General features: G+C 41.0%; 1 protein-coding gene across 3 annotated transcripts in view; it reads left to right on the top strand.

Annotated features, from left to right (window-relative positions):
• Positions 1–928: 928 nt before the first annotated feature.
• Positions 929–21,125, top strand: part of NUP160 (nucleoporin 160) — a 53,079-nt gene continuing 32,882 nt past the window's right edge. For all 3 annotated transcript variants that reach the window (XR_006100476.1, XM_042437235.1, XM_042437244.1), the window contains exons 1-12: positions 929–1,057; positions 2,476–2,584; positions 6,537–6,747; positions 8,271–8,493; positions 11,407–11,491; positions 12,893–13,007; positions 13,910–14,068; positions 14,640–14,717; positions 15,139–15,236; positions 16,867–16,951; positions 17,769–17,837; positions 18,966–19,049. Coding sequence is in view for 2 of the 3 variants with exons in the window: in XM_042437235.1 (XP_042293169.1) it covers positions 955–1,057; positions 2,476–2,584; positions 6,537–6,747; positions 8,271–8,493; positions 11,407–11,491; positions 12,893–13,007; positions 13,910–14,068; positions 14,640–14,717; positions 15,139–15,236; positions 16,867–16,951; positions 17,769–17,837; positions 18,966–19,049 (1,419 nt within the window). In the remaining variant the exon portion in view is untranslated. The remainder of the gene's footprint in view (positions 1,058–2,475; positions 2,585–6,536; positions 6,748–8,270; positions 8,494–11,406; positions 11,492–12,892; positions 13,008–13,909; positions 14,069–14,639; positions 14,718–15,138; positions 15,237–16,866; positions 16,952–17,768; positions 17,838–18,965; positions 19,050–21,125) is intronic.

Below are 21,125 nucleotides of genomic sequence, written 5' to 3'. Positions count from 1 at the left end.
CATCTGTGGCTCGCATCTTCAGAGAATGCTGGCATGGAAGAGAGTGGGATGTATAGATACTGTTGTTTGAGAGGAAGTGATTTATATGTTAACCTGTGTATTATTCTGTGGCTGAATGGCAAGGCCTCAGGGTGTCCATTTACTTAATGGCTTCCCTGTGCATTCTGACCAGATCATTATTGGCATGGTCCAGGGGGCTTCCACTGCTGAGTGGGGATTTGAACCATTCTCTCCAAAGTCCTGGTTTAATTCTTTTGCCAGTGCCTTCCTCTGCAGGGTGACCAGATGTCCTACATTTCAGTTTCCTGCCCGCGAAGAATGTCATAATGTCCCCCATTTTGACCAGGCCTAAGAAGGATGAATTTATATTTCTATTAGTGTTTTTAGCTTTCATTTTGGGATGTCCTCCATTTCAGGCTCCTGTCCGGGAGGAACGTCATAATGTCCTCCATTTTGAGCAGAACTAAGAAGCATGAAGTTATATTTCTAAGAGTCGTCCTCCACTTTATTTTTTATTTTTTTTTACTGAACGTCCTTCATTTTTTTTAGGGTGCCTTTTCCTCATTTACGGTTATATGACATTATATTATATGACGTTATGTGAACATTCGGTGTTTCCTCGGTGGTCTCCCACCTAAGTACTATCCAGGGCCGCCCCTGCTTAGCAGCCAGGGTCAGAAAAGACCCGTATATAAATGACAACTGTCTGGGAGGATACTGCCTTTCGAAAGCAAAGGGGGCGGGGCCAGGCTTCGTTTCTTCTTCTCCAACGGTCGCCGCGCGCCCTTTGCTTTCGAAAGGCAGTGCAGTGCCCCGAAGAAGGCCATTGTTGACGTCATACATACGGGTCCTTTCTGACCCTGGCTGCTAAGCAGGGGCGGCCCCCTTACTCCTTCCCTCCTCCCTTTTTTCCCGTGAGCCCCCGCGGCGCCGCGCGCGGGAAGGGAAGGCAAAATGGCGACGGCGGCGGGGCTGCCAGAGAGGGGCTGCCTGGAACTGAGCGGCGCAGGGCGAGGGACGCGGCGGAGGGCGAGGGAGCTGGCCTTCAGCCTCCCAGGTGCCTCCTCCGGGGCCAGGGTCCGGGTCTCAAGGCTTGCCGCCCCTCCTCTGGCTTCTCAAAGGCGGCCCCAGCGCCGCAGGGGGACCAGAAAGGAGGACATGGCGCCAAATCAGCGCTCCAAGGTCCAAAACGCACACTGCGGAAATAAGCCGCTTTGAGGCCGCTTCAACTGCCCTGGCTCAGCGCTAGAGGATCCTGGGAGCTGTAGTTTGTTGTGGCTCAATGTGTCACAAATTACAGTTCCCAGCATCCCCTAGCATTGAGCCAAGGCTGCCAAAGTGGTGGCAGTTCAGATTATTTCTGCAGTGTGTTGCAGTGGAGTGGGGTAGGAGGTTATCCTTAAAGATCCAAAACACACTGCAGAAAGAACCCAGTTTGAGATCGCCGTAACTGCCCTGGGGATCCTGGGAATTGTAGTTTGTTGTGGCACCAGAGAGCTCCCTGACAGAGAACGTCTCACAAAGCACTACAGTTCCCAGAATTCCCTAGCACTGAGCAAAGGCAGTTAAAGTGGTCTCAAACTGGATTATTTCTGCAAGTCCAATAAAAGTATCATTGTTTGGATGTTATTGGATTTGCTATATGGCCAACACGGATACCCCTAGATTTTTGGGGGGGGATTATTTCTGCAATGTGTTTTGAACCCTAGAAATGTAAACCTTAGATTAGGCTCCAAATGGAGGACATTTTGGAATTCCTCCTGGACAGGTGGTTGAAATGGAGGACATGTCTTAGGAGGAAAAAGGCCTCTGGTCACCCTGCACCACCAGTAATAATAGTAATCCTAAAGTTGGTCTCTGTGGTTCTGGGTTTGAAGGTTTAAGGGTCTGTACATAGCTTTATTTATATCGTTTTAATGTCTTTAGTAATAATAATAATAATTATTATTATTATTATTTATACCCCTTAACTGTTTTAATATGTACTACTTTTAAGCACTTTAATCTTTAAATTGCATTTCATTTTTTTAATCAGTGATGTATTTTAAGACTACAGTGGCCCCTTGGTATCTGCTGGGGTTTGGTTCCAGGATCCCCGTAGATACCAACATTTTCCATAGATGTTCAAGTCCTATTATATACTGTACAGTGGGTTAGTCAAATGGTGTTCCTTATATAAAATGACATAATCAAAGTTTGCTTTTGGTGTGTGTGTGTGTGTGTATATATATATATATATATATATAATCTCAAGACATGGATGGTTGAATCTGTGGGTACAGAGGGCTGACTATGCTAGTTTAGTTCTGTTTTAATGCCTGCTTTGGTATGCTTTTAATTGTCTTTTTTCCCCACTTGTAGGCTTCTTTGTGTCCCAATTGTGGGGGAATAGTGGGATACAAATAAATGTGTTAATAATAGCAATCTTTGTGTCATGAGCATTAACTGACTTGCTTCCTTGTCTGTCTGCTGCAGGTGGTGGCTCATCCCCTACAGCCAGCCGGTACACCGACAGTGCCGGAGGATACTGGTACCAGGAGAATGCGCAGCTGGGGTCGGTGACCAGGAACCGTTTCATTCACTGGTGAGTGGACCAAAGGAGTGCTGATACACTGCAGAAATAAAGCAGGTTGACAGCGCTATATAGTAAGAGCTGTTCAGCATTGGTGCATGCTGCCTCAGAGTGTTACGGATCCTCCTTTGGAGATTTTTAAACAGAGGCTGCATGGCCATCTGTCAAGAGTGCTTTCATTCTGTGTACCTGTATGGCAGGGGGTTGTATTGAATGGTCCCCGGGGTTTCTTCTAGTTCTGTGATTCACTTTTAACTTCCAAAACTCAAAGCTGTAGTATGCTGGGATTTGTAGTGGTACCAGAACTCTCTGAGAGAGAAAGCTACATATCTCACAGAACTACAGACCCCAACATTCCATAGCATCGAGCCATGGCAGATAAAGTGGTGCCAAACTGCATTAGTTCTACAGTGCAGATGTAGCCCTTGTCCCAGATGTCAACCCCCAGTCCACTGTGAAGGTGGTACTAGGTTAGGAAATCTTCAGAGGGGCTGCTATATTAGGCTGTGGGAGCAGAAAAGCAGAGTCATAGACTTTCAGTGCTAGCAGATTTATTATTGCATATGATTTTGTATATTGCAGTCTGTTTCCATGGAGGAATGGAGTATAAGTGTTAAGTATATATTTGAGAATTATTATGTATTATAGGAGAGCAATAGTGATGACATCGTGGTGTGAGTGTTGGACTACGACTCTGGAGAACAGGGTTTAATTCCTGGCTCTGCCATGAAACCCCTTCACCAAGTCACATGCTGTCAGCCTCAGGAGATGGCAATGGCAAACTTCCTCCAAATAAATCTTGCCAAGCAAACCTCGTGATAGGGTCGCCATAAGTCAGAAACGACTTGAAGGCACATAACAACAACAGCAACAAGAAATGTATATATAGACATATAGAGAAAATGCATGGTGGGTTGGATATTGATTGTAGTTAGAGCAAAATTATACAGAAGTGCAGTGACAGTTTTGTTACTAACACAATGGATTATGAACAAAACTGTTGGTTTTGTTCATAATCCATTGTGAACATAAACATCCTGGCAGGCTGTAAGATAGTAGTCTGCTTCATCCATGCCTTCCCTGTAGTATTTCTGTTGTCTGTTCCCGTTAGTTTCTATGTTTGTTTCATAAAGATGACCAAGTCACGCTTAATTTTTCACAAATAAGATCACAGAAGTGTTGTCTAGATGTGAAGGTGCCATCTAAATAAACCTGATGTGCTTTAGCTAGATGCTCCTTTTTGTTGTTGTTTTGGTCTATTTCTCACTGAATGAAAACATAAATGTATATGAGGAGACATAGGTGAGAGGTGCATTTAGATCTGTGAAGGCTAATTTGAACACCCAGTGACAGTAATCATATATGCCATGGTATTCAAATAGACATTGAAGTTGCAGTTAAAGCAGTGGTAGCTAATGGTTGCCATAGCCATATGTAACGATAACTCTGCTAAAGGTCTTAGTTTGAATTTTAAAGGAGCTGTCCTATCTCCCAAACAAGTTCAGCATGTTGGATAGTTTATGTAAAGTTTGGATATGAGCCAGAGTGAAGTTACTGTATCACTATAATGAAAGATATTACAGTGGTGCCTCGGGTTACGAAAATAATTCGTTCCGCGGCCGCTTTCGTAACCCGAAAAGCCTTCGTAAGCCGAATTGCCATAGGCGCTAATGGGGAAAGCCGCGATTCCGTGTAAAATAGCGCCGAAAAGCACCAAAAGTTTTATCGTAACCCGAAAAAACATTCGTAACCCGGAACAATAATTCCCTATGGGATTTTTTCGTATCCCGAAAATTTCGTAACCTGGGTATTTCGTATCCCGAGGTACCACTGTAACCGCTACTAGCCTAAATTCTGTTATTAATGCTGACTAGAAGTGAATCAGTGGGCCTTATCTACATGTTGACTGACCAGTAAACTACTGATTGAATGGATTTATTCTTGTTGGGACTAACCAGCAGGATGGCAATTGCTGAGTTATAGAGCAGTGAATATGTTACAATGTCAGACATATTTAAGAAGTCGTTGGCAGGTGATTTATAAGTGAAATTTGAAGGCTCAGTGGGAGATCGCTTGAGGTAATGCCAGGATGGTATATAAGAAGAAAATGGAGTTAGCAAATGGAGTGATGTGAAGGAACAAGGGCTGACAAACATGTCCACATCTCAGAAATGTGAACTAGGCAATTGTGATATGGTGCAGGACTCATGACAGGGAAGCTGCTCATCCATCTTCAGAGTTTGTTGTTACGGGGGGCATAATTTCCCAACTGATATTCTCATATGATGCCTCAGTTAATTCCTCTTACCGTATATACTCGTGTATAAATCGAAAAAATTAGGTTAAAAGATTGACCCAAAAACCTGGATCAACTTATACACGGGTCCATGGGTAATTGACCCGACCTTCACCCCAGCCGGGCTGCCTCCGCAAGGGACAGCCCGGCTGGGGAGAGGCTATGATGGGCGATCGCGCACTCAGAAGCCTCTCAGGAGCCAGGCTTTTTCCCCCAGGAAGGAGTCTGGCTTTGGAGAGGCTGGGCTCGGCGATCGCACCCCCAGAAGCCTCTCCAAAGCCAGGCTTCTTCCCCCAGGAAGGAGTCTGGCTTTGGAGAGGCTGGGTGGGGCATTCACTCAGCCCTGCTGCAGAGAGGCTGGGCAGGGCGAGTGATCGCCCTGCAGCTTGTCCGCAGCCCCACTGCCACAGGAACTATGACCCCCGACTTATCCACGGGGCATACCAAAATCCATACTTTTGCTCCCAAAAGTTGACCTTGACTTATATATAAGGTCGATTTATAGTTGAGTATATACGGTAGATATCCCAGTGTTTCTGCTGCATTCATTCCCAGTTTACATTATAATTCAAATAATCCATGTTCTCTTCACATTGATATTAGCCCCCTCTGTCTGCAAATTGAGTCTCAAATATTACATGTCTCACATTCTCGGTTCCAGAGTTTGTGGCCATTTAGCATTTACTTTGCTTGTGATAGCAAGCTTGTGGATAATGGATTCTGGGGGGAAATCTGATAGAATAAAATGATGCTGCCATGAGACTGGGCAGGAGAAACTAGCACTTGCCTGAATAATCCTTTGAAAGTTAGCTTTGGAAATTGTTGTACAGGAGTTTGCTACTTTTCTTAGAAGGACCTGTCTAGAAGTCAGTAGAGCAAAGTTGGGTACTGAGCTGAACCAGAAGTTTTCTTGTGGTCAGTTTGTTCATCATAGTAGTTCCAGTGCTGTGTGTTGTGTGCCTTCAAGTCGTTTCCGACTTACGACAATCCTAAAGTGAACCTATCATGGGATTTTCTTGGCAAAATGTGTTCAGAGGAGGTTTTCCATTGCCTTCTTCAGAGGCTGACAGCATGTGCCTTGCCCACAGTCACCCAGTGGGTGTCAGGGCCATGCTTGGTCTCTAGTGTGGTAGCCCAAAACTCTACTATGCCGGGCTTGCTCTGATTCTAAATCTAACACAAGCAAAGTAGAAGCTTGTATGTAGTGCTGTACCCAGGGTTCTTTTAAGGACTGCGCAATAACTCGTGAGTTGTTGGGATGACCTTCTGTCTGTTCTCCTTTCTGGATCAAGGCTATGAGAGTGGTGGAGAGATACATTGCAGGACTTGGAGAAGTGGGTTCATTTTTACTTTTCCTGTGTCTAGCTTAGTAAGTAAGGGGTACAGCATTTAAAGAGTCCTTCAAGGGTACAACTCCTGATGGGCTTCCAAATCTTGGAATGTGCAGTTGCCTTTTCCTACTTGTTTTTCTATTGCCAGTTATGCAGTGGAGTTGCACACTTGTTTGCACACAGTCTTCAGGCTTAGATGTGAGTCAAAGCACCATTCAAGTCTAGTTCCTGAAGCTGTCTGTGCTGCAGCCGTATCTCCATTAATACTAACATTGAGTTAGGTTGTAATTTCTGCATTTATGACAGCTGTTGGAACTTACTTGTTTTCCTTTTGCAGGGCTACTTCAGGTGGGACCCTAGAATTAATGGAGGAATCCCTTGATATAAACCTTTTGAACAATGCTGTTCAGCTCAAATTTCAGAACTGTAGTCTCTTACCTGGAGGAGTGCATATCTTTGAAACCCAGAATCATGTTGTTATCTTGATTTTAACCAATCAAACAGTGCACAGGCTGATGCTACCACATCCTGCTCGAATGTACAGGAGTGTAAGTAATTTATTCCAGGACCTATGTTTTAATTTTTTCATACTTTTGCAAGATTTTAATTAAAAACAGAGGCAAAACTATCATTCGGTCTAAAATGGAATGTGTTAATTAAATGAAACGTCAGACTATGATTTGGGGAATCAGAAATAGGTTTGACTTTCTTCTGCTTCTCAGTGCCTTGCAGAAGTACTTATTCTTCAAAATTTCCATATTTGGTTGTGTTACAACCAGGAATTGAAATGGATTTAACTTTGCAGAACTGGATTCATTTTGCTAAGAAGGATGGGCAAAAACTGCAGGATTCAGACACACACAGTTGATAAGAGACTTACCCAAGAAGGCTCACAGCTGTAATTGCTGCCAGAGTAACTTCTACCAAATATTGGCTAGAAGGGGGGATACTTTTGCAGCCAGCAAGTGGAAGTTACTTTTAGTTGACTTAACTTTTGTGTAGCAATAAAAATGACCTTGTAGGATTAACTATCGTGTCTACAACAAGTGGTAACAATATCAAATTAATTTTAGTTCCGGTTTGTAATACAACAAAATGTGGAAAAGTCAATACTGTCTTATGCTGTAGCTCTGACAGATGTCAGAGCTGGCAACTATCATTAATGCTTGTCCTCAGATTTACTTTAAACTGTGGTGTCTCCTTCTGATTTAGAAGACAACCATTACCCATAGTTGGCTAATTTTAACTCCATAGTTTGGAGGATTATCTGAAATGGGTGGGAATCATGCTGTCTCTCCCCCTCTTAGCTTTTCTTGACATTGGCTGTGCTGGATAGGGTTGCTAAGATTTGCAGTCAGCTTTCATGAATCTCTCATCATTATGTGAAATGTTTAGCTAGGTGCAATTTTTCATAAAAATATCAAATAATTTGTTTTCATTTTTTATTTATATCTAAAGAAAAGACAAGTCTTTGTGGTCTGTGACTTATACAGCCATTTGTGTGAATTCATAAAAGACCAGTCAAAGAAACAGTTACAGGTTAGCAACCTGTTCTTCATTTTTGTGGTCTCTCAATCACACAGATATTTGTGTGAGTTTATAGATGACCAATGGAAGAACCACAGTTACAGGTCAACAATCTGTTCTTCTCTGATGTTTCTTGTTCATGTTGAAATATTTCCTGAGATCAATTTTAATAAAGCACAGTGGAAACAGATGGTGCAGTTAATCGATTTAGTAATATTCTTGCTAAGTTTCAGCAATAAGAAGGACAGCCATGTATTAGTGGGAGACTACATGCTTTTCATACAGCAGAGGGATTTGGAGGCCAACTGATCAGAAAACCTCTGAGAGTCCTTAGAGCTGCTGTTGGAATAGATAAAATAGCAGTAGATGAACAGTTCCCATGACAGAACTTTAAAACACTGATTTTATGTAATCTCATTTAGCCCTACTTTTTAAAAACCTATTATATTAGTCAAAAGAAAATACTAAGTGACTACATAATTTTTGCTCTTAAAATGTAAGTTTTCTTGTTAATTGAATTATTTGATTTTTTTTTCTCTTATAGGAGCTGATAACAGAAAGTCACATGCAGTCTGTTTTCACAGATATTGGAAAAATTCATCTTAGAGATCCTTTGAACTATTGTGTGATCCCCACAGTACCTGGACTGTCTGCTTATTCCTTTGCTTCAGCAGCTTGGCTTACCAGTGATGGTGGAGCACTCTTTGCTCTGCCATCTGCATCTGGTGGGATTTTTGTTCTTAACCTTCCACCTTATGATATTCATGGTAAGACTATAAGATGATTTAGATACTTTGTTTCATATTGCTTTATTATTCAGTTAGAAATATCAGACTATACATTGAAACAGAATTTATACTAGGGAAAACAGTATTTTCTAATGTATGCAAAGGTCCAAAATATAACATATGCAGAACTGAAATAGTGTTTGTGTTGAAACATGCATGGTTCCCCACCCCTGTCTCTTAGACTGAGTATTGAAGGTCATTGCTGCTTGTCAGCTAATTCTAAATTCTGTCTGGGGTCCCTTTACTAGCTTCTGGTCACTTCAGTGCCCAACTCACAAATTGTTAAACAAGACAGGTTGAGTCAACATCAACACTTCAGTTAAGCGTTCTTAAATTCTTGAAATTTCAGGATATTTATATGGAAATGAATAGGCGCTTTTGGTATTCCTTTTAGGCTATTTATTATATGCATTTATATATAAATAAACTTATACATTCTCCTTAGGGAGAATATTAAACATAGCAGTGTCTGAGCTCTTAGCTTGATTATTATGTTACATGTAAGGCACCATTCATGTCATTAAAGTCCACCCTCCGTATCCACGGACTTACCATCCATGGATTTGAGCATCTGTAGATGGCAAGGCCACCTGGGGTGGGCAGAGAGATAGAGGAGGAGGACAAGGAAGAGAGGAGAAGAGGGGAAAGAAGAGGAAGGAAAGGGAGGAAGAGTGGTGGCAGGGCGATGGAGGGGGTAAGAGGAGGAGGGGGAGGAGGAAAAGGAGAAGGAAGAGCGAAGAGGAGGAGAAAGATGGCGGTGGTGGGGTTAAGAAGAGCAAAGAAGAGGAGGAGGAAGAAAAGGAGGGTGAGTGGTGGCAGGGTGATGGGAGGGTAAGAGGAGAAGGAGGAGGAAGGAAAAGGAGGAAAAAGAGCTGCTATCACATTTCCATAGTGACCCATAAATAAGTTGACTTGGGATTTTGGAGTCAATTTTTGGGCATAATTTTTTTAGACTTATAGACGAGCATATAGGGTAGCTGGCTAATCAAAATAACGAACAACAGGTGTACACTAGCTCTTATCCAATTAAAATAGTGAGTAAGGTAGGTGTCTGTCCTATTCTACTTGTACCAGTTAGGTTAAATATCAGAAATGTTGAGTTGGAAGAGACCACAAGGGCCATCCAGTCCAACCCCTGCCTTGCAGGAACTCTCAATCAAAGCATACCAGACAGATGGCCATCCAGCCTCTGCTTAAAGACCTCCAAGAAGGGAAACTCCACTACACTCTGAGGGAGTATGTTCCACTATCTAACAACCCTTACTGTCAAGATGTTCCTCCTAATGTTGAGGTGGAATCTCTTTTCCTTGCATCCATTATTCTGGGTCCTATTCTCTGGAGCAGCAGAAAACAAGCTGGCTGCCTCCTCAATATGACATCCCTTCAAGTATTTAAACAGGGCTATCATATCACCTCTTAACCTTCTCTTCTCCAAGTTAAACACCCCCAGCTCCCTAAGTCGTTCCTCATAGGGCATGGTTTCCAGACCCTTTAACATTTTAGTCGCCCTCCTCTGGGCATGCTCCAGCTTTTCAACATCTTTTTTGAATATTCCAGGTGGGGCCTTACCAAAGCAGAATACAGTGGCACTATTACTTCCCTTGATTTAGACACTATACTTCTATTGATGCAGCCAAAAGTTGCATTGGCCTTTTTAGCTGCCTCATCACACTGTTGACTCATGTTCAACTTTTGGTCTACTTGGACTCCTAGATCCCTTTCACATGTAGTCTCCTTAAGCCAAGTGGCCCCCATCCTATATCTGTGCATTTCATTTTTTCTGCCTTAAGTGCAGTACCTTACTTTTTTCTGTGTTGAATATCATTTTGTTAGCTTTGGCCCAGATTTCCAGTTTATTCAGGTCATTTTGAATTTTGATCCTGTCCTCTGGGGTGTTAGCTATTCCTCCTAATTTTGTGTCATCTGCAAATTTGATAAGTATACCCCTAATTCTGTCAACCAAGTCAATGATAAAGATGTTGAATATCACCGTTTGACTCTTCTCCCCAAAGTACTGTTGCCCCCCCCTTCCTGAGTACTAGTATGCCTGAAATGCACAGGACAAATAAAGCAGCTTCCAACTGCTTTGGGGTGTGGCATTTAGATGATGCATGCCCCCAATGTGTCTAGAAGCTGTGCTGAGGCCACACTTACAGGACAAGAGCTTGACCTTTTAGGAGCAGATGAAATCCACTCCTGTTAGTGGTTTGCCTGGGGCTGCAGTGGCAGCCCGCATTGGAAGTAGGCAGTATGGTCATCATGGCCTTGCACCATCAGGGCTGCAGTGGCCAAAGGTGGCTCCTTTTGGGCCTTGTGCTTTGGCTGGTGCTCTGGCATTTTCATACTTACATTCCAGAGCATCTGGCATTCTCCCCAGACTTTTAAGTTGTATCTGCTTTGCCACTGATGGATTTGTTTGGTTTGTCACTTGTATGTGGCTTTTTTCATCCTAGTTTTTAAATAAAGTAATAGATGTGTGTGGAGCCAGCTTAGTATAATGGTTTGAGCATTAGACTATGACTCTGGAGATCAGGCATCAATTCTCCACTCAACCATGGAAACCGACTGGGTGACCTTGAGTGAGACAAACTCTCAGCCACAGAAAACCCTGTGATGGGTTCACCTTAGGGTTGCCATAAGTTGGAAATTACTTGAAGACACACAACAACAAATGTGTTTGTTTGTGTCTGTTTGTATATCACAACTGGATGTCTCACATAGTATTTCCTCGGACTGGCAGAAGAGTCTGTTCATGAGGTTTGGGCATCTACTGTTAATAGTTGAAATAGACCTTATCTTTTATAACTCCAGAAGATTATTCATCAGGTTTAACAACAACATTAATGTGCTTGCCAGGTAGAAGTACAGTACTAATTCTCTTCTTGTTTTTAGGAATGGCTTCATCTTCAGTTTTGGAATTGAAACAGAGCTCAGTTATGCAGCGTTTGCTTACAGGTTGGATGCCAACAGCTATCAGGCTAGTATTTTGATGGCAAACACAGTTAGGTTATAAACAGTTACTTAGATCTGTCAAAATCTAGATAGCAGCAAGTGCCATAGTTACAATTAAATGAGCATTTGGTGAAATCCACCTTCAACACACTTCCTCCCACATTTACTTTCTAAATACCGCATATACTCGACTATAAGTCAACCTCATGTATAAGTCGAGGGCAGATTTGAGTTCCAAAATTATAGATTTTGATATGACCCTTGGATAAGTCAAGGGTAAAACCTAGGGGCATATACAGTAACAAAGGACCTAAACTTAGCAAAGCAAAACAGTGTCAAAGAACTTCCAAAATTCCAGCAGACATAAACCTTTGCGCTCACTCTTAAGGTTGGGTGGATGAGAGAGTAGAGGGGGTCAGTGCTTCTAGGACAGATTATACTCTTGCTTCTCACCAGGGGATGGTTCCTTCTTTTAAATAAGAGTTAAGATACAGTACTTACATTGGCCTGTGGATAAGCCGACTTAGGCTTTTTTGGGTCAATTTTTGACCTAGACTTATACATGAGTATATACAGTAAGTAAGTGCTTGCTTATTTACTTGCTAATTGTGGCAACTTTTGCCTTGTTGCTTCAAATTTGTGTGGTGGTGTCAGTGCAAAATTCTTGCTTTTTTCCAAATAAGCAAAATGCTTGGGGTCAGCATGCCTTATTTTTAAGGTAGCCAGTGTTTTCCTGAGCTTCCTTGAGTCCAGTCCACCCTGAAAACAAGGCACATGAGGTCCCTCACTTTCTTCAGTGGGGGAAGAAAGACTGTTTTCAGCATTATGCTGCCAAAATTTTAAGTGAGAAGTCCACAAGCAACAGACAGGGGAACACATGGGAACTCTATACCACCACCCGAGTATAAACCCAATAACTTAGAAAACTCCCTTAAATCTGTAAAATTTGAAGAAGTATTTACCAAGCACATCTGATGCAAGGGACCGGCAATTATTTTTTTCTCTAAATATCAGGGGACAGTACCATATTTGTACCCACTGGCAATAGCTGTTTCTTTCTTGGAAGCTCTCTAGGGACTGGCATAGATGAGCTGGGGACTTGTACTGATCCATGAACAATTACTTTGAGTAGCATTAGTTTAGACAGCTATTACCTCCACTTAACATTACTGTCCCGTCCCTAGAGCACTGTGTCTTTGAGGTATTTTAGACATATTTTCCATACATAGTTGGTCTGTATAAATAATGAATGAAACAAGTTTAGGATCTGAAGTTAGAGTGGCTTTCTAGTTAGTCATTGTAGTGCTCTTCCAAATTGTATGATAATGCTAATATAGGTATCTACTGAAAGATATAAAGCAAATTCTTGGTTTATATCTGCTTTTATGCTCTGCCATTGATTTAATTGTTTGATTTTTTTTTCTAGAGGTGACCAGGGTCCTTCAGATCTTCCTGTCAGTATGTGTGTTCACTGTCGTGAACATGATGCTCTTCTCTTTGCTCTCTATCAGGACCATAAGCTTAGAATGTGGTCATATAAAGTGAGTAAAAATTTTATTTCTCTTACATAACTGTGTTATCTAATAGTGTATAATTCCAGTTGCTAATTCCAGTTAGAGTAAATCGAGTGAACCAATTGCTGAATTCCAAGCCAATATTTAAGCAAATCTCATTGATTCACTGATATACTCAGGGCTGACAAGATACTTTAGGCCATGATTATTCATATGACTGCTGTGCCAAATCAGCTGCTGGCAGCATGCCACTTTGGATATGCAAGCTGTGTTGTTCACTGATAGCCTTTTTAAAAGATACATCTCAATGTGGATTAAATAGTAGAGCCTGGAGAGGGCACCTGCAGCAGTTGTAGGGGGTCATTTTCTGTCCCAATACCCACAAGTCACATGGACTGCCCAAATGGCCAAAAAGGAAACCAACAATAAACAATAATACATACAAAATGTTAGTGGTATTTTTCAGTGTTAAACAGTGCAGGGACCTTCACTGCTGTTCTGGAAATTTCATGCTTTTGGGCTCTTTTTTTTTTGGCCATGGGAAACAAAAACAGCCTGAAGGGGCATATTTTTCTGTCTTTGTGACAGACTATAATATATGCTTTTGTATTACATTCTTCCTAATTTGGAATTAAAAAACCCAAGAGGAGACAGATGGAAAGGACAGTGTCATTCAGTGTGTGGCCTTTTAAAGACAGTCTTATATGAGGTTGTTCTTAAGCTTGGGATTGCATTCTTGTAAACAGAACTACACAGACAAAGCCTGATAGCCAGATGCATATACTATACAGTATCATAAGAATGTAACATCAGGATCCAGTGACTGTCCAGTGAGTTATAGTGTAATAATGTTCACACAGTTACTACCGTGTAATAATATTCACACAGTGTTTTTTTTTCTTTGTTTTTCTCATCTGATATCTTGGCAGGATCAAATATGCTTGATGGTAGCTGATATGTTGGAATTTGTGCCTGTAAATAAGGACTTAAGACATACTACTGGAACTGGGCACAAATTACAGCTGGCATATTCTGAGACTCTGGGGCTTTATATTGGTGTGTACTTGCATGCACCCAAACAAGGACAGGTACTGTGATACCTTGCATTTGTAGAATGTAATTTGTTGTTACACATTGTAATACAAGTAGGTTTTAGAGTTCATGTGAATGGGACAATTATTTGTAAGCCTCCTTAAATTTGCTGTGTGTAGTCCAGGCAGTTTAGAACAGTGTGTAGTTCTTTTATTTTAAGATTCTGTCTTAAAATGAGTGCTTTAAAATACTGGCAGTTTTAATAATAATAAAACTTTTTAAAAATGGGGAGTTGAAGTATATCGATATTAAATAGGATAAAATAAATTTGGTGGGGTACTTTAAGAATGATTTTCACATTCATAGTTCCAGAGAAGTACGATTCATCACACAATTCTGTAGATCTCATTGTCTAGTTTTTAAAAAACAAACATGGAGGCAGTCTTATGATTCTTTAAACATGTTCCTTAAATTTCATTTATTCATCTTGATTTTCAAAGACCAGTGTGTTTGGGTTGTCCTGAATCATTACCATATGTTGCCATAAGAAAACTGAAATGTCAGAACATGGTAGAATCAGTTACATTTTGATTTATGCTGACAAAGGTACCTTTATATTTTGGATAGTTCTGTGTATTCCAACTGATCAGCACAGAGAGTCACCGCTATAGTCTTGATCACATATCATCACTGTTCACTTCTCAGGTGAGAATCAATAACACTTGGTATTAATGAATCTAAAGGGAGTTTAGATAAAAATGGTTTCTTCATGTTGGTCATGGTACACTGATTGAGTTTAATGGAGCTCTGCCTTCTGTCTTCGTCTTGTGTGGGAACAGGCAATGTGATGGGATGTTGGAAGGTGGGAGGAGAGTTGTACCTACTTCCTATATTCTTATTCAGTCCTCCTCTCCATGTATTGGTAACTACATGTGCCCTCAGTATTTCTCTGCAAAGCATATACCTCCAGTATTGCTTTACTAAGTATCAATAGAATTTTGCAAAGGTTTGTATAGATCACTATAAAATTTATTTTCAATGTATTTTTTTTTACTTATTCACTTGAGTTAATTTTAGAATTATGTTCAATGTGCTAATTGATTCATTATGGTATCTTTTCTTTTAGGAGACACTGGTTGACTTTACTTTAACTACATCTGAGATTTGGGCATTATGGCATGACGATGAAAATCAGACTACTGTGAAATACATCAATTTTGAGCAGTAAGTTTTATATCCTATCCCCATCCACCCGGACTGTTTCTGGAATCTACTGGACAATTGATTTTTCCCATGCACACTTCAGCCATATCTTTGGAAGCTATACCAAAGCCAATGTCCAATAGATACTAAATTTGACATTGAAGGGAACAATGATAATGTGAGTACACATGTATTGGGAAACATGTCTAATGTTCTATAATTCAGGTATGGGATGTCATTTGTCAGAAAATTGTGTCAAAGAAGATTGGGATTTATTATGATTGTTAATACTGTGGGAACTCAGTATTCGTGAGGGATCCATTCTGGACCTCTTGTGGATACCAAAATTTGTGGGACCTCAAGTCCTTTTGTCCCCAATGGTGGTGCGTGTTTGTGGGTGTGCTGCCATTAGGAATAATGGCACTTCGGGTGAAGGAGGAGGAGGAGGCCCCCTGCCACCCACTGGCAGTGAAAGCAGCCTGGTGGGCTTTAGGTGGCTGGGGCAGCACTGAGCCAGCTGGACCAAAGGGAGGGAGGGAGGACGCAGAGGGCCATGGTGCTCAGCCCCCCCCCCTCCCCGAGAGGCAGCTGGGCCTGCCCGAAAGGACCCCACACCCAGCCCCCAAGGAGGAAGAGGCAGAAATCAAGGCCGAGCTCAGCCCTCAGGGGCTCTGCGGCAGCTTGAAGCCTGAGGCTGGTGCCAGGATCCCGCTTCATTTGCCTTGGACTTTCTGGTTCAACAAGTGAGTGCAGTTGGGCCTCGACCTGCCATTTAGGTGAAATCCTGTTGTAATTAATAGCAGTGTGGCTGCGTGCATGTGTTGCCACTGAAGACAAAAGTTGTCCTTAATGGCAGTGTGGCTGTGTGCACAAGCCACCATTGGGGACAACAGGCAGATTGCCTTCTATGGATGCTTGAATCTGTAGATGGCAAGCTTGCGGTTACTGAGGTCCCACTGTACAGCTTTTCATTATGGAAGTAAAGCTCTTTGTTTGGAAATAACCTTTCCCGATATCTGGATGTAATAGAGTGGGTCTTTGGTACCCACTGAGGTTTGGTTCCAGGACCTCCTGTGGGTAATAAAATCATTGGATGCTCAAGTTCCATTATATACAGTGGGGTAGTAAAATGGTGCCCCTGATATAAAATAGCAAAATCAAGGTTTTCTTTTTGAATTTATATATTTTGGGGATTCTTTTCAAGCAATGGGTAGTTGAATCTGTGGATAAAGAGTACGTGGATATGGAGGGCTGACAGTGAGCCAGTACAGACCGACATGAAAAGCTAGCTTTCAGCCAGCTTGGAAACTTGACATACACACGACTCACATGACGCCCGGAAGCCGGTTTCATGCCACCCTGCTGTCCACATGGCGCTGGCTTCTGGGCACTCCGGCAGCATGGTGTGTGTTTAGACACCACACACTGCCGGAGCACCGTAATGCCACAGCGGCGTGGAAAAGCCAGCTTTTTGCCAGCACAAAAAGGAGATACATTTTACCGCTTCTTTTTGGGCCAGCAAAAAGGCAGATCGGGGCTGTGGTGTGTGGTTGCTGCAGCCCCAATCTGGCTTTCTCAGGGGCAGCTTCAAACTACCCCTTTGCAGCTGTTTGTTCCACCCTTGAATGTAATAAATTGGTCTGTATTTCAGCAATGTTGCAGGTCAGTGGAACCAGGTTTCTATGCAGCCTCTTCCAGCTGAAGAAGTGGACATTCGAGATGACCAAGATCCAAGGGTAAGGGGACCATTAACCAGCTGAAGTGATTAGTCTAACATCTTCCTTAATTGTAGTTTTTTGCTGAATAATGGAGATAAATCCCTTTAGAGATGTAGCACAAATACGTTATTATATACAGTCAGTATTCAGTCATTGAATTTGAATGGCAAAATAAAAGTGAGGGTTTAAAAACACATTTCATATACAGGGTGATTCAGAAAGAATGTTGCAAAACTGAATCAGAACAGTTTTGCACCATTTTTTGCACCATTCTCTTTGAATCACCTGGTAATATCTAAGAAAATGAAAAATTTCTGTAGATAAAGAATATCAAACGTTCTGGCTGGTTTGAAATTCGAAAGACTTTGGATAATTGATATGTAAGCTCTTGTTTTCAGTTTTTTTTTAATGTACTTGATGCTGCTCTCGTTCCCAGTACCCAAAGGTGTCTAGGTACACAAGTAAATTAGCAACACATTGTAAAGAACAATTTGTGTACTTTGTATTTTGCTTACATGTTTTCATTCTTATACTATCTATATTGATTTCCTTTCATAAGCCTGTTCTGCTCTATGTTTGCTTGTTTGAGTCTTGAATTTCCAAAGTGGTTGGAATACTGAATCAATTTTTGCACTTTGATCTTGTCTGGAGTTCTAACATTTCTCATGGCTGATTTTGTATATAATGAAAATATTTCAAAGCTCAAGTTGAAAGGCCAGTAAGACAAAATGCTCTCCCATGGCTAATAGTATTGCAGGGGATTAAAATGTAATGAATTGCTTTTCAGTGAATCAAATATATGCTTAAATATTTTTAAATCGTGCTGCCTTTACAGGAAACTTTTACAGAGGCCATCTTCATGCCTGGCCAGTTTACAAATGCAGCTTTGCTTAGAGCCTTACAGGTGAGCTTGAATGTTCCTTATTTGTCCTGGGGTCTGTGCAGAATAATGAAGATTGATGCTAACAAGCCAGCATGGCACAAAATGGTGGACCTGGCACTCTAGACAAGACAAAACTATACCAATTAATAGTGGTATTGAGTTAACAACGAACTTCCTGTAGTATTGGTTCAGTTTGCTGTTGCTTTATGCTGTAACAAAGTTTTATTAAATTGCATGTCTCCACCATCTTACAGCATTTTCTGCATAATACCTGTATATAGGAATGTTTGTGGATTCCATTACACAGTGAAATGAAATGTATAACTGCTTGGAAATTTAGGAGTTCTCATGATTTAGAGAATTGATTGAGACCAAAATCCAGTGGTTAATCGCAGCTACAGTAGGCCCATAGTATTGGCATATCCTATTCCCATTGATTCAAGGAATCGAATTTATTAACAGTTTGATTTACACCCAAAATAATATTCTCAACATTTGGATTGTGGCTTGCATGTGAAACAATTGAAATCAAACCTTAACTTTAGAGAAGCACAATTTATTTATAGTAAGGAAAATGGCACAATGAATATTGAAAAGCAAAAGAAATAAAAATAATGGAAAGTTTCAGGGCAGTGAGAGTGAGGAGATATCAGAACAGCTGCAGCTAGCAGAACTAAAACAAGACTTATTAAATGTTAATAATTCATATAGCTAGGAGAAAATTAAATAATGGTAAGGAAAAGAATTTTGATATTAAGAAGAAGAAAAGTAAAAGGGGTAGAGGAAAGTAAAATCAAATATGATCAATTTTCAGACAAACTTATGCAGAAGGTTGAAAACTGAGGAGGCAATTTTCCATGAAAGGCTACTGGAAAAAGAGTACAGTTCATACTGTAGGTCACAATAGTAGCACACCTAATGGACTTCACAGTGATTTTGTGTGTTTATAGTCAGAACAGAGGTAAGAAAGGGTTGCCTTTTTATGTAAACTATTCATTTACTTAGAAAGACAGCAGTGCTCTAACAGTTAATTAAACTGAACTCTTGTGATACACCATTAAGGAGGATACAGTAATTTAATTCCATGCTCACCCACCTCCTATATGGAATTATTACTGACATGTTTAATTTTCTGTAACTTTCTCCTAGATATTTTCCCAAGGAACTGAGAGACTCACAGACCTAAGCTGGGAGGAGCTGAAAAAACAAATTACTATAGCTGTGGAAAATGAGGTAAGGTTTCTCCTTCTTTTCTCCTTTTATTACTGTCCAACAAGATAATCTAACTTGTTCTTGAATACTTAATTCATAAGAAATTCTCCCAGACAATTGATCTTGATCTGTAGCCTGTCCAGTCTAGAGGACTGTATCACTGCCATCAGCATTTTGGTTTTTATAATGGTATTTTAACCCTGTGTCCAATGTTGAAATAGAAAGTAATTGACTGTTATTGCTGTGAAATCAGACAAGGAGTCAAAATGAAATTAGAACACATTTGGAATTTCCTGTCAATGTCTACTACATGTTCTTATCCTTTCACTGCATGGAGCTGCTTTGGATGGAACTAATCTGTTTTACAGCCACTTTCTGATCCTTCTGATCCCATGTCACAAAAGTATCTGTATGAATGCTTGTAGTATGAATGGATGCTGTGTCAAAGGAAGTAGAATAGTGCTAGCCTCTGGAGCAGCAGACTGAGGGTGCATCAACACAGTAGAAATAATGCAGTTTGACATCATTTTACTGCCATGGCTCCATCCTACAGAATCCTGGGATTTGAAGTGTTGTGAGGCATCAGAACTCTTTGGTAAAGAAGGCCTTGTAAAATGACAGGTCCCAGGATTCCATAAGATGGAACTATAATACTTAAAGTGGTGTCAAACTGCATTATTTCTAGACTGGAGATGCACCTTCAGATTTAGCTCTTAATAATGAAATTCAGTATATGATGTTGGACTAGCAATGTCTCTTAATAACCAATGTCACAGAAGTATTATTGGTAACAAAATGTGGTGGCATGGGAAGGGAAATATATGATCCTTCAGAAGAAAGGATAAAAATGTAACAAAATAGGTCCATGGGGTACAGAAAGGAGGTGTATCTAGACTTGGCCTTAATGAAAGTCAGTTCAGGTTATCTCTTATGGTTAGCCTTAACAATATCACCCTCAGATCTCAGCATCTCCCCTAGTTCTAATTATATATCATTTTTTTGTTTTTTAATTATATACCGCTATTCCAAAGATCATAGCGGTGAACAGCAAGTAAGCTAATTAGCAAGTAAGCTAATTTGCCCCCAACAGTCTGGGTACTCGTTTTAGCGACCTCGGAAGGATGCAAGCCTGAGTCGAGCTTGGGCCCTTTTGCTGGTCTTGAACTCGCAACCTTGTGGTTTTGAGTGAATGGCTGCAGTACAGGCATTTAACCACTACACCACCAGGGCTCCATCATATATCATAGATTTGTAGAGAGCCTGTAGTCTAACATTGCAGAAAAACCTTGAGCTCAAGTCTTTTAAAATGTTGTGTGCCTTGTTTGACACTCTATGGCTTAAACCACTTTGGGGAATAATTATTGAAAAAGATGTACTCTGTAGTGAGAATTAATGACAAAGTGGACAAAGACCTGGGTTTGTTATCCCATCCATGAATGGATATTTTTAGCCAAGCACAAGTTAAAGTGCTTGATTTAAGAACTCGAGTAATTGGGAAGTCGAAGGCTTTCATGGCCGGCATCCATAGTTTTTTGTGGGTTTTTCAAGCTATGTGGCCATGTTCTAGAAGATTTTCTTCCTGATGTTTCGCCAGCATCTGTGGCTGGCATCTTCGAGTAATTGGGTTGTTTTGTTTTGTTTCTGAAAAAGAGGACTGGAGGAAGAGGTAGTGACAGAATTATCCCACTGGCTTTAATGTCTAGACATAGGATGGGTTTTATATTGGATGGGTATTGTGATTTTAATGTTTGTAATTTTATATTGTTTTTAGCTGATGTTTTAATTGTTTTATGGCACAATGTTTTTAGAATTGTTATTGTGAGCTGCTTTGGGTCCCTTCAGGGAGAAAGCCGGGATAGAAATAAATAAATACTAAGACATCCTGCTTATGTCGATAGCTTTTCTTTTAAGCTTATGTTGATATCTTTTCTTGTACAGTCAACCTTTGTAACTTGCGGATCTTAGATCCACAACCTCAAATATCTGTGGAGGGGCGTCCTGCGCTATTTCCAATGGCACGTGCATGGGAGTGCACCCCGTTTTAGCCTATGAGGTTTGAATATGCATGAGCCTCCATTTTCGTGGGGGGGGGGGTCC

Source organism: Sceloporus undulatus, chromosome 1 (genome assembly GCF_019175285.1).
Source record: "Sceloporus undulatus isolate JIND9_A2432 ecotype Alabama chromosome 1, SceUnd_v1.1, whole genome shotgun sequence".
In the NCBI taxonomy this organism is placed as follows: Eukaryota; Metazoa; Chordata; class Lepidosauria; order Squamata; family Phrynosomatidae; genus Sceloporus; species Sceloporus undulatus.
This window is presented reverse-complemented; position numbering and strand designations above follow the sequence as displayed.